Genomic DNA, 14,474 nt, shown 5'->3' with positions numbered 1-14,474 from the left:
GCCAAGCCCAGCAATGTTATTCTTGCTCTTTACTATCCCACTGAGCAATTTGAGGTATAAATCGCATTCAGATCACATTCTAGCCTAAACCGGACATTCAGGCTAAAACCGGTCTTTTCTAGGTTTAAAATTTAATGTTTTTTCAACATCAAGACATAAACCAGGCGTTGTTTCAACGTCATTTAAACGGCTACATTTAGCCATTAGCGGCTGGCGAAAGTAGTGAAAAATGATGGCAGCCAGCAGGGTTTAAAATCACAATTTCTTGGTTCTGGGAACAGTACCCTACCTGGACCACAGCAACTAATTGAATTTGTAATGCATTCAAACGCTGTTAGTATTTGACATAGAGAGCCGACAGGGTTTGAACTCACGACGTTTTGGTGATGAAGCATACACTCTAACCGCTGGACCACAGAAACTGCTCTATCAAACTCTTCAGGGTTTACAATACTCTCAGTCTCTAATTGCCAGACAGAATGAGAAAACCTTTCACACCTTTTTGTTAACTGTTTGGACCCAACATTTTTACACTACACATTTTATCACAATCTTAATGGCCTGGTGATTCATACAGTGTAATTGTCTCAGCTATGGGGTTCAGCTCCCTTTATGTTTTACAACTCAACTTCTTTATGCTATTGGTATGCTGGTTCTATCAACATGTACCCAAAGTTTTTACAACATATCATTGTTTCCTTCCTTTAGGCTATTTCCTTCTCGCTTTTTCATCCTTCCTTCTTCCTTATCTATATATTCCTTCCATCCTTCTTTCTTGCTCCCTTCTTTGCCCTTTCCTGATCACCTTAATTTACTGTATATTGTATAGCTTGTTTGTTCTTTCATCATATTGTTGTTTTATCAGTTACTACACTGGTACAATCTTAGCCTCACCCCTTTCCTAATTGGATGATAGATAATTACTTTTGAACCACTTATTATACAGTTAGATACCCCCTTGTCCTTCACTGGTGTTGTCCTAGCAACTGCCTGATGCACCACACCAGCCACCTGTTTTGCCCTATCAATGCCCTGGCAACCACTACCTATTACACCACAGCAACCGCCTACCAACACCCAATGTGACTGAATGCTAAACTAGTTTTAGTTTGACCAGTAACTGTACACAATTTAACTCATCATCTTTTGCTGCTATATTTCAAGTTCAACCTCTCACAATTTAAAAGCCCAATCAAATGAATTAATGCTTTTTAAAAGGTACAATTCGTTCCACTCAACACTTACAGTAAATGATATCTACTAGACATTCTCTTAAATTTATTTTCCACACAATAACTATTAATATTATACAATTTGTACTTTTAAGGTCCTATTTAAATGAACTATGGCACAAGGTATAAAGTACATAGCACAAGCACATATGGGACGTGTTCAATTCAAATTGTGTTAGTTACAGTGTTTTTTAATTGCTTGAATGCATTTATTGAACCTCTAAAATAATGTTCTTAGGAGTAAGTAACTTCCCTTCACACAACTGAAGAGAAATGAAGAACTGAACTCCATCCCACATGAGAGGATTGTGAACAAATTACTCAAAAACATATATAAAAGCTAAAGCTAAAGGGAAACACACACCTGATGCGGAGGCGGCATGTCAAAACATACACCCCCATTATTTTCAATAAACTAACCCACACCGGCGTCGGCTGCCGCCTCGCCTGCTGCGCCGATATATTTCTAAGCGGTGCCGCACAGTGAAAATGTTTTTCTCCACCAGGGGAAATGGATGCGCCGCACGGCACCACGCCGCATCCTGTTGGTGTTAACGCTCGCCACTTCACGGGCGTCAATACTGCGACGCGCCACTGCGCAGCCGCCCGCGTCCGGTGTGTGTTCACCTTTAGGCAGGGAGGAAAGAATGTACTATGCCCAATGACAGTCAAGCTGAACCTGTCTGTACTGGGTGGTTGGTTGTGCAGCAGTGAAAATAACTAAATAAATAGACAAATAAAGAAATAATATTATAGATTAAAGAGTATAAAATGATGATACCTTTATTAATAATTGAATTACATCGACAGCAACAGTATGTCCACAGTCCAGTTTTTATGCAAATAATCAGCATTTTGAGCGTCAGGGTTTAAGCCATGATAAGAACGTGCAACACTGACTGACTTGGTTATAATTTTGATTGCTATAGATTCTTTTGCACAGGTGGTATAGTGTTGTGAGGAAGGATTTTACTGTCCTGGGATTCCTTAGAGTTTTGGGAAAGAGATTAAAGTTTCAGGAAATGCATCCAAGTGATTGCAAAAAAAAAAACTGTAAACAGCACTTAATCTGGGCGCAAAGTAGGGCACAAGTCACAAAAGGGTTGGAATTAGTCTCCAAATTAGTCATGGGTGTGTTTGGGGCTTAACATGGATTAAACAAATCAGAGTGCCATCTCTCATTCCCTTTAACCACATGAACCCTAGCATACCTATTCTGGAGCAACCATTCAGCAAAAACATTGTGAGTTTGTAGAATTTTCTGGTAATATATTTAGTGTAGAGGGGAAAAATACCACAGATGCATGAGTACAGATCCATGGATTACTCTGGTCAACGAAGTTTACTGTATGTGATTAAGAGCGAGGTGCATCTGCATCTGGAACATTGCCATATACAGGATGGCAACTTAAGTTGAAGAAGCAAACACATATGCTGAAGAAACTGGTATGAAGGTGTGTATTCCCACTTCTGGCATCAAAAGAACGGCCGCACAATGCAGAAAGTGATAGAATAATGTCAGAAGATGGCAGAAACAATAGCTTGCAGCCCACAAAATACATCAAGTGCAAACAGTAGGTGCACCACCCCTCAATTGCACATGCATATTTGGGCATGCAGTTCAGAATCACAGCTTTCCTGAAATGAGTCCTCATCTATGTGAGATCTTGACATATCAAGTTAATAATCACATGATCATTCTCTTAGTGAGGTTCTTTATTTTGACTAGCTATGCCAGGGATGCTGCAGGCTCCAGCGGAGTCCCTAAATGGATACTGATGGCCTGTTACTGTATGTTGAGCAGAGAAAGAAAACCAGAAGTGTTCACAGTATTATTCTAAGATGAAAGGTCCTTTAGCATAAATTATTTACTAGCATCTGCAAACAAGTATTATATTACCTAACCCTTTTTTTAAGATATTTTTTGAGTATGTTCTGCCTTTATTTATAGTGTATAGTGGTGATGGACAGGAAACAGGGAGAGAGAGATGACAAAGACGACAACTTCATTGGTTGTCTAGCAATGACACTTGTGCTGTGCTTTGCACCGTTTTGTGCCAGGTGAAAGTTTGTGCCTTTAAAGTTATCTTCTACTCAAAAACCATTGCTACGTCAACTTTTTGTACTTTTGAAACACTATGCTATGAGCTAATCTTTAATAAATCATGTATCCATTAAACCTTAAAGGAGAATTCCGTGGTAAATCACTTTTTTACCTTGTTTAATTGTTATTCTCCAAATAAATGGTCGAGCTGTTTTTTTTTTATTCAAGAAAGCATTATTGTCCATTTCGGCTGAGCTGCGACAACCTTACAACGGCAGCAGTGGACATTACGCAAAACTGCTTATTTCCATTTCCATCGCTTTAAAATCCACCTTTTCAACCCCTTAAATACACACACTAGAGCCGTGGCAATAACATTGCACTCCAGGCTTACGTCATCCTTGTGAATTGGACATAAAATGAGTCTCGCGTGACTTCCGAATCGCTCTGTTGCTGCCGTTGTGGGCTGTATAAGCTTGTCGCGGCTCGGCTGAAATGGACAATAATGCTTTTTTGGATAAAAAAAACACCTTGACCAGTTTTTTGGAGACTGATTAACAAGTATACAAGGTAAAAAAACGATTTACCACGGAATTGTCCTTGCTTTAGATGAGAATAGACCATTTATCTCATCTGTTTTCACTCAAACAGCTGCTTGTGAGTCGTGACATTGAAAGCATTCATGGACGCACGCACGCACGCACGCACGCACAAACACATAAACACATACAAGAAATCCCCACTGATACTGGGAGTAAAAGGAAAGTGTTCAAGTCAAAACGTACTGTATAGTTGTTTCCTTGTAAATGCCATATGGACATGTGACCTCCTTAGTACAAGCTTTACCTGCTTTAAATGCCTTAACTACATCTCAATGTAGAGTACTTTCTTTGCAATAGTTTTGTCTCATTCATATCATTCTGGTGAGATTTAAACATATTTTTCTAGCAGTCAAACGATCATTGACAGGAGAATGTTGGGAGATGACTGCATCTGAAAGAGGAGGAATGAATGCAACTGACAGCCAAGTCAATGTGTCAACCGATTACAAAGCAAGACTAGAACAACAGAGCAGAGACACAGCCTTTCAGAAACAGCCAGCTTCGCAGCCACCCTCCCCATTTGGAACTCTAAATGCTGTTGATAGGGCGGACGGAGAGAGGATGAAGCAGAGGCATAAAACTCCACTTATTTTAATATTGACCCATTCGGCATGCGTCTTGACACCACCTTTACGATATAGCTTGATAAGAGGTGTAAGCAAACTGCTGAACTCTGAACTAGCTTTTAGCCATTCACCCACAGCCAATGCATGTTGCCAGCATGCTTCCCCACATAACATACAGTACCAACCTTTGATTAAGACATTTAGTAACGCGTAAAAATGACTGAAATCACCATTTGCTTTGAAATATTAGATACAAAACATTATTATTTTTATGACGAAATTGCATCAGGTTCAAATCATGAATGTAATGACACCATATATATATATATATATATATAGCAAAGGAATTTTTTGGAAGGCTGCATGTAAATAAAAACAAGAAACAAGGTCACAAGCTTTTGACTGTGCAGTAAAAAAGGGAGGTTAGACATTAGAAGCCAACTACGACTAGCAGTGGGTCTCGGACTGGGTTAAGGGAATCAGAGCACCAGGCATTCACTCTGTCACCATGGGAAACAGGAAGTAAGACGCACAGCAACCACAAGCCCAAAAGCAGAAAAGCGCATACCTTTAGCTTGGAATGAAACTCACGAGATTTCCTTCTGGCAAGAACCTGAATGTGACTAGACACCTGCGGGGTAGGGGAGGGGAGGAAAACAAAGGAACAGCCTGTAACCATGGCAATGAAAACCCCCCTGCAACTGGGCAAAGCCAAACGTACCTTAATGGCTGCTTGGATTTCTCGAACTTTCTTTCTTGCTAAGACCTGTATGTGACTAGACACCTTCATTACGAAAAAGAAAAGAAAAGGAAAAAACAAGAAAACCAAAGAGCACAAAGTGGATTACACATCGGTGTTGAAAACACTTGCGGGAGATAAGCCCTACTATTGAAGCATCTCTCCAAGCCACACATCAAGCTTACAGCCAACAAAGCATTACACTGTCTGTTGTTGTCACTTAAGTGAACTGATTAAGGAGGATGCAGGCCCCTTTAGCACACATTAACAGAGCGCAGATGTGATCTGCTGTGTACTGAATGAAAATTGGCCAGTCTAGTATTCTTTGGGGGATCTGGGTAAGGCATTTCACTGGCCAAGTTTGCCTTGAACATCCATATAGTCCAAAAACATTTCATGTTCTTGTATGAAATATTAATCAGTGCAAATGGCAGAAGGGAAGTAATGTGTGTGTTCCTTCGCCCTACATGATGGGATATTGTGTATTTTCATTTCTTTGGAGTGGATTCATTATCTGTAGTGGTATCAATCAACCAAATCACACCCATGTTGTGAAGAAGCTTGAGTGCGCGTGCGTGTGTGTGTGTACAGTACATATGTATGTGTGAGTAAAGTGGGTAATTGGCAAAGACCCGTGCAGATCACCACAATCCAATGGCCTCTGCAGCTAAGGTCTTTGAAAGTAGTGAAATTGTCTTTAAAATCTCTATTATTGTCCTTACATAAATAGCTATATTTAAATGTCATTGTCACATATCCTTGCATAAATGGCTGATGTTGTTGTTCTTTTGTGTGATTTTGTGCTGTTCTGTCATGTCATTGTTTTCTTTGTTTTTGTCTTTTGTATAATAAAAAAAGTAATGTAATGTTAACTGTTGCAATAAAATCTAATAGATATATTGTTAAAAGAAAATGTCATGGTCACATACCTGTACACGTCAACCAACTACAATAGCACTCTGTTGAATGTATGTGGGAAAACAGCTGTGACTATTCTGTATTGAGAGGGAGAATCACAGAGACATGTCCTTTCTGGTAGGTGCACACAAAGTTATCAAATGTCACTTTGTTTCGCGTTTATCATTGCCATGAGTCTGCAGCCGTATTGGGAATTAATCGTCACAGCTGCTCAATGATAAGTAAGAAGAAGGTAATGCTTTGATTATATTGCAACTCTCAGTTTTGGAAGGGGTCATGGGTGTTGGATAAGCTCATTTTCCCAGCTACCCCACGCAGATTATTTCTGTGTGTGTGTGTGTGTGTGTGTGTGTGTGTGTGTGTGTGTGCGCGCGCACGCTCGTGCGTGTGTGCGCGCGCGCGCGTGTGTGCAGTGTTTCCCCTAAGATAGAGTTGTAACTGTGGTGGGTTGGGCTCCTCATTTTGCTCACAACACAATCAAGAACGATACTTTCCCTTTACCTTCACGCGCTGTGGAGACAAATCAAATAGCCTAAACCATAACATAGGCACACACACACAGTGGCCACGCCACAGAAACACACCAGAACAAATAGGCATATAGGCTACACACAGTGTATGGCAAGGTGCCGATTATCAAAAACATTACTGTAGCTAATGGCTATTTACAACCACAACAGCTGAAGTCCTTGTTTATGTCTGTCTATCAGATATTGTTTCAGTAACACAACACTGATCGCTTTCTTTTTCTCCCAAATGAAGTCAGCGACAGAGTGGGTCAGTTTCTCCTCATTGTAGGCAACAGGTGATTTGGACGAAGAATCGGACATTCCTACAGGGTGGTATTCACTGCGCACGTTGAAAACGCTATGACAAAACTAGAAAGATGCAATTGGAAATGGCAAGTGTGGTTGCCTTGAGGCGAGTCACACTTGCATATATATGTCTCTGTATCTGTCAGCCTTGTCCCTATTCGAGCGGTGCTAACCATTCCGTCCTTGTACTTTTATGCCCATATATGGAGATCCATGATGTCATCAATATTAAGTGGTCTATGACACCTATAACATCTATGATGTCAGTCATCTCCATATTTGGGAAAAGTTTATTTTTGAATTTGTCAGCGGTGTTAACCATTCCGTCCTTGTCCCTTTTATGCCCATATGGAGATCCATGATGTCATCAATATTAAGCCCATATCTTGGAATGCCCATATATAGACATACAATGTCAGTCTCATGTGGTCTATGATGTCAGACATCTATGATGTCAGTCATCTCCATATTTGGGAAAAGTTTATAATTTTTAATTAAAGTCAATGGAGAAAATGTATTCACAAATACATTTATATAAATTAAACTATATAACGTATCTCTTAGCAAAATGCAAAGAATCGATTCCCTATGAAGCGGTCGATTTGACATATGGCCCAAGTGCGTGCCGTAAAAACTGTGGGAGGAGTAGCGCCGCAAAAAAAAGTTTATCTAGGAGGCCCTGGAAGATGGATGGATGGATGGATGGAATAAAGTCGGACAAGTACCACACTAGCAAAACACATTCTAGCGATCCGGCGCCGCAGGCTCGCTAAGACCAAGCACCCAGAACCCAGGGCTAGGTGGCCAAAGCTGGAACTGCAGGCGTGGTGAAAAATACATGCATGAGCAAAAGAGCGCGCCGCTGGGGTCTGCTGGGTCTGCTATGGGGTTCAACGGACGTCGTTTGACGTTCGTGATGGTCGTGACATAAGACGTTCGTCGACCTAAGAAAAATTGGATCATCCAGATGATCCAATTCCCCCACAATGCACCTGGATTCAGCTACTTCCGCATGCTTCAAAACGCCAATGAGCACTTGCATTGAGATGAATAGCTGGGGGCGGGGCTAGCCACTCTCTTACAGGCCTCTTTGTGTATACTGTGACCTGACGGTCGCTTATCTCCCGATTAGGGAGTCTTACTGGTATATATATATACTCTATGGCTAAGACCTGCAGTGTTCTAGTTACTGACATCTTTGTGACCCTTTGAAAGCTGTTACTCTAGGGGGAGCCGTTTCACAGGAGACCCATAGACCCAGGAGAGCAGGAGAACACGGGTGGCCCAATTCATTCGTCGCACGCCGGTCGCACCCACAAGCTCACAAAGCAATATACATTTCCTAAAAATCAAGGGGCCACGGCCGCCACAGGGAAATGCATGTAGGGGAAACACTGCAGTGTGTGTGTGTGTGTGTGTGTGTGTGTGTGTGTGTGTGTGTGTGTGTGTGTGTGTGTGTGTGTGTGTGACCTTGACTTTCATGTACTACAGTACATAGCAGCAATTGTTGTGTTGCCGCTTACATGATTGCATCCAACATTTTATTTTATTGTTTCGTACCATTTTAGTACCTTTATTTCACAAATAACAGACCAAAGGTAATCTAAGGTAATCTAAAGTGCAGGTGTGTGCGTGCGGCCGTGCATGTGTGCGTGCGTGCGTGCGTGTGTGTGTGTGTGTGTGTGTATGCGCATGCTCACAGTATAAGCATGTTCTCTAAATAGTGTCGCTTGACTTTTGCAGCAGTATAAGCAGCAGTCATAATATACAGTATTCAGCTTTCAATATGATATTCATGTAACTTATCGTCACTGTCGGACAGAAACCTTGTATCGACATATTTCTTCTTTTTATGTTCATTTTTTATTTTTCTCATAAATGAAAGCCCTATTTTATACAGCATTGTATGACAGTGTCAAGCTAAAGAAGCAAAAATAGCTGTACTGGTCTACAAGATCAAAACGCATTGTGAGATTGTAGTCAAACCCAAAATAGGGAAGCCAGGTTGAAAGTGGTTCGTTCTCTCTGGTGGGTTTTATACATATTGAACCAAAGAAAAGTATTAACAAAAGCTTGTAACCACATACTAATAATAGCTACACTGGATCCTTTGGAACAAACATATTTTTTCCATTTCCTTAAAAGTAATACTTTTATACTTTATACAAGGGTTCTGTCCGACAGCGGCGATATTCAAGTCAAAAACATTCAGATTTTAACATATTCATGTAACTTTTCTTTAGTTTTTGTTTTGTTTTACACGATAGGCTGTTCATGTCATTTAGACCAAGGGACTTCAACAGAGGGTCCGGGACCCCTCGGGGGTCCTCAAAGTTACTACAGGGGGGCCACCAAATATTTGTGTGATAGGATAATTCTTTTAAATTGACAATTCAGGAGAACTTTTAACCAAAAACAGCAGATCTACAAGCTCTCAACGACTCGCAGCTATGGTTTGGCGTAGAGGTAAAAAAGAGCAGACCATGTACAAAGTGAAAGCTCAAGTTTACTAACTATCGACAATTGAAGTTGTTAAATGTCTGAAAAAATTAATTAACACAAATCCAACATAGACTGATGACAGTGCTGTCAAACAAGTCTATGAGTCTATCTATGAAATCGATACAAATCTGCATCACACATTTATACAATATGTAGAGGGGGTCCCTATCTCTCTCTCAGCTAAGGGGTCCTTGGCCTGAAAACGTTGAAGACCCCTGATTTAGACATTCCTCCTATTGCCTTACCTGCTTTCGAGTCCTCGTCTTCCCTGTCCGAAGTTTGATGTATCTGGCTATCAGCTCATTTCGACCTGCATGAACAGAAAAACGTATTAATTATTATTATCTTCCTCATACCATGCCACATGCATATTCATAATGGAATGCTGTTCATACTCACTGTAGGCTCCCCAACAATCATTAATAAAACTGACGGGATAGCAAGTCCTAGACACTAATGAATGATCAAAAAAGTAGGGTCTAAAGTACTTGCATAGATCAGGAATCAGGAATCAACACTTGCTATTTTATTAACAATGTATCATTATATTTTATTATACTATATGAAGTTCGATTTTCACAATTCATGTTACAAGTTCATGCATATCATAGCAGGCTGGTGCATCTTAACAAATGAGCACACCAGATTAATGTTCTTGTGAGAACACCATGTTACATTAGCATGAAAAAGCCTCGCATCAATACAGCCTTTCAAATTAATTTAATTTAGTCCCATTCTCTTCAAAGACTATGCTATGAAAGGAAACAGACCTAGACCTTCATACTGTTACAGAAACTAATGGCGACGGAAATATATTCGTTTTAAAACAGTGCTGCTCTCACTAATTTATAATTAAAGCATAGCTTTGTCGAAATTTCTAATTAACAGCGGCTCCAAACATTCTTCTGCCCACTGCTCTGCTCTAATTGATGCAGCAATGCACAATGACCCCTGCTTAGCCTTTTCATATGGTAATAACATGCCGCCAACCCCAAACTATTACACAAATTATAGGTAAAGACGCACTCTAATTATGAGTCCAGCTGTATCCAACCACTGCCATGGATCTGCTTTAAGCCTCAATGTAATGCACCTCAACATAATGAAAGGTTTTTTCCTTTCCTTTTTTTCTACTTTCACATCATAATCAATTAAAGGGCCACTACTCTTACATTTTAGTCAGGAAACAAAGTACACTGTATGAGGGTTTACACAGGCTATTAGCAGTGCTTCCAGCATTATGTACGTAATGTAATGACACAGTACATATCAGTAAACTGAACAATAAGCATAGCAGAGGTGGCTGTCTCGATGACGGATCCGCTGGCCCTATAACAAGGCCAGCGGTGTCGCACCAAATTTTTGGCCTTGGGTACAAGGATTCACTGCGGGGCCCCCCCCCTGAATGTTCTTCATAGGGGGAGGGGGTTTAACCTATTTAGACTGGGAACGCATTATTACACGCTATTATGTGCTTTAACCATTGACAAATAGCAGATATACAAGCTCACTGCGAGATTGTAGATCTGCTATTTTTGGAGAAAAAAAAAACATGAACATTTGTGCAAATCTTTCAAATCCTTCTAAGGTTTTTTGAAGGACCCCCAAAATTATATGTATTGGGCCACAGACCCCCCATCTCAAAATATTTAGTTCCAGGGACCCCCCAGAAGCAACATTTGAGTTACAAATGTGCTTAAAAATACATATACTCAAAGATTTGCACACATTTTCCACGACTTTTCAAAAATAGCAGATCTACAAGCTCGCAGCGCGGCACTCGTGAGCTTGTATATCTGCTATTTTTCAATAGCTAAAGTATCGTCCCCCCCCCCCCCCCCCCCCCCTTGTGACGCCCCTGAACAAGGCAGAGTGATGTGCAGCCTTCCTGTTGTTTGTGTAATGGTCACACGAAGGCAGACAGGCTGAAGCCTCCGCCTGCTGTGCGGCCGGGGATTGCACTCTGGTCAGGTGTGCCAAATTAAAGGCTGGGCCGGTCGGAGTAAATGCAGCTTGAATTACTGCCACTTAACACTTGTCAAAGGGGAGGGAGGGAGGGAGAGACCGGGGTCTCCGCTTCTCTCCAAATCTCCCCCTCCTCGCTCCATCCATCCCCACTCTCCGCTTCTCACTTCCTCTCTCTGCTGAAGCAAAACGTTATCTGGAAGCCATGATGGGACTTTCCAAAATATGTATTCCACTAAAAAGGGCAATTATTTAAATAAGGGGGAAAAAAATCAATGTCCATAGAAAAAAGATTGTGGTGACACATCCATTTATCTACAGTTCTTGCTTGACCAAGAAATGCATGTCATGTTAATCACTTAAGACCTATTTTACACTTTTCAAAGATAGTAGAAAATAGCATTCATCAGAAGTAGGTGTTTTCAATGGGCATGGTTAAAATGGAATTTGAAGTTCAATGGACTAATATGGGAGGGGGGCGTGTCTGATCAAGTGAATATCAAAAATCTATATACTGGATGTTTGTCTGGGTTGCACACAAAAGCCATATATATGTTAAAATTACCCTAGTTTTAAAGTGAAATACCCCTTTAATCTACATATTGGGCACACGCAAGTCACACGGGAACACGAGACCTGTTTTGTCCCTGTAAACACCTGGCTGTATGCATGCATCTGCCACACCTAGACATCTGTTGTTCAGCGTGTGCGTGTGTGTGTGTGTGTGTGTGTGTGTGTGTGTGTGTGTGTGTGTGTGTGTGTGTGTGTGTGTGTGTGTGTGTGTGCGCGCGCGCAGCTGCCTGTGTGTGTGTGCGTGTGTCTGTGCGTGCGTGCGTGTGTGCGTTCGGCTGTAAGACCTCATGGTTGACCCCGCAGCTCTTTTCTCCTGCAGAGCGTTTAGGTGAGGCCAGCCCGTGTGAACCCGGTCATGTGACCTCTTTGGACAAATAAACAACATCTGGGGATTTACAGTTGCGGCCTGGACGTCCAGTACGCCCGCAGAGTACATTTTACCAGATGAAGCTACGGCCCGCACTATTTTCAATAATTCACACGCTGTGTACACATAACATGACAATAAAGGCATTCATGCAAACGCCTGAGTCCAAGATCAAAGCACACAAATGGCCAGCTCAAAGCTTGCTTACTGTTGAATAATTCATTCTTTTCACCAGGCTGCGGAAAAAAGCCCAGCGGGTCGCGGCCAGCCTGTATTGTTTTTTTCTTTCCTGTGTTTGCACAGAACACTTCTTTTTGTGACTGTTCACTTTCAGGTCCGATTTATACTTAGGTGCACACTAGTGTCTCGCAATGAAAATAGCACGTGTCACTTTTTTTTACATTTAAAAGATTTTTATATTGGGTAATAAAGGTACAGTATAGGAAAACCATTTTCAATTAAGAATGTAAAAAGAAATTTGTTTGAAATGGAGTCAGGAAAAGGCTGGCTGCAGATCAATGTCTTTAGAATTATTGTAGCTTTATATTCTTAACTTTATTTCAGAATGATCCACTCTGTGTACTGTAGTAATATCATGATATGATTTCACTGTTGTATGAGCAGTTGTTTTTCATGTTCTTAATTCTTGTAGAAAATGTTTTGTTCAGAGGAATGTTGTTTAACTGAAAACGGGTTAGTGATTTAGAGCTGGTTCAAAAACAGAAATTGGGGTTTCTTATTTATGTTGTATGTATAGTACACTACAGTCACCCCAGTGCATACATTTTCTGCTCACATACCGGTATTTCCTGGAATATTCTCTGAAACAGGTTAACAAGTTGGTCTTTTAAGCTTTTAATGTAGGCCAACTACATGGAATAAAACATAGTAAATAAAATGATTTAGCCAGTTATAGAAAATTAATTGAGGCTGAAATAAATAGTACAATTAGTATCTGTTATATTATTAATAACTAACAGCAAGATAATTGGAGCAGTAGGAGTGGTATTGCAGTCGTTGTACTGCAGACTACTGCACTATTTCGACAAAAAGAGAGCTGAGCCAGAAGGCAAAGCTCTGTCTACCGTGCAATCTTCGTTCCTACTCTCACCTATTGTCATGAAGTGTGGGTCATGACCGAAAGAATAAGATTGCGAATATAGTGGCTGAAATGAGTTTTATCAGGCGGTGGCTGGCATCTCCCTTAGAGATAGGGTGAGAAGTTCAGTCATCCGTGAGAGACTTGGAGTAGAACCGCTGCTCCTTCTCTTGGAAAGGAGCCAACTTAGGTGGTTCGGGCATCTAGTACGGATGCCTCCCGAGTGTCTCCCTAGGGAGGTCCTCGCTGCATGTCCCACTGGGAAGAGACTCCGGGGCAGACCGAGGGCCAGATGGAGGGATTACATCTCCAAACTGGCCTGGGTATGCCTCGGGATCCCCCAGGAAGTTGCTAACCCCCCGGCTCCACCGGGCGTGTCGAGCGTCGCGTCAACGTCAACGCTGGGAACGCTCCCGTTTTAATCAATGAAGGGTGCTCCACTGCCGACGGCAACGTCAACGTCGGACGCTCGGTGACGGCGTCAAAACTCGAAAATCGCCCCGGTTAAATTCTTTGACGGCGTCCACAACGTCCAGTCATGTATAAAACATGATTAAATGCATTGTATATTTAAATGTAGGCTATATACGTGCTTTTCTGCTGTTGGCTATCCATTCACGACATTCACAAGGGTGACTAGATGTCCCAAAAATCCTAGCATATTTTCTTATGTAATTACAGCGGCCTTCTTTGATAAAATTATGTATAAACACAACAGGCTATATATCATGACAAAACAAAATGGTCAGTGGTGCAAAATTGCTGCTCTCTGCTGTGAACATAGTGTGCTCTATGCGTTCACATTCAGGTCACAAATAGTTTTATTCCTGTTTGAAAGTGATTTTCATGTTGTTTTGGAAATGGGCTCTATTGGCCATGATGAATACCTCACAGTCACAGCCGCTGCGCTGCGGTGGAGCCGGTCGGACGTCAATGTGACGGCATCAATGAAGCCGTCACGACGTGGAGCCCTGGAGTAATGTTGCTCGGGAGAGGGAGGTTTGGAGCTCTCAGCTGGAGCTGCTGCCCCCTTGACCCGACTCCGGATAAGC

The 14,474-nt window shown here is 41.5% G+C and overlaps 1 protein-coding gene across 4 annotated transcripts in view; it reads right to left on the bottom strand.

The window, feature by feature from the left end:
- Nucleotides 1-14,474, bottom strand: part of tead1b (TEA domain family member 1b) — a 70,903-nt gene that overhangs the window by 12,502 nt on the left and 43,927 nt on the right. For 2 of the 4 annotated variants that reach the window (XR_013962212.1, XM_080730666.1), the window contains exons 4-5: nucleotides 9,664-9,728; nucleotides 5,013-5,228 (exon numbers count right to left, since the gene is read on the bottom strand). Coding sequence is in view for 3 of the 4 variants with exons in the window: in XM_080730666.1 (XP_080586792.1) it covers nucleotides 5,013-5,228; nucleotides 9,664-9,728 (281 nt within the window). In the remaining variant the exon portion in view is untranslated. The remainder of the gene's footprint in view (nucleotides 1-5,012; nucleotides 5,229-9,663; nucleotides 9,729-14,474) is intronic. The other 2 variants (XM_080730668.1, XM_080730667.1) reach the window with 2 other exon arrangements.

This window comes from Nannobrachium achirus (genome assembly GCF_963921795.1).
Source record: "Nannobrachium achirus genome assembly, chromosome: 7".
NCBI lineage: Eukaryota > Metazoa > Chordata > Actinopteri > Myctophiformes > Myctophidae > Nannobrachium > Nannobrachium achirus.
This window is presented reverse-complemented; position numbering and strand designations above follow the sequence as displayed.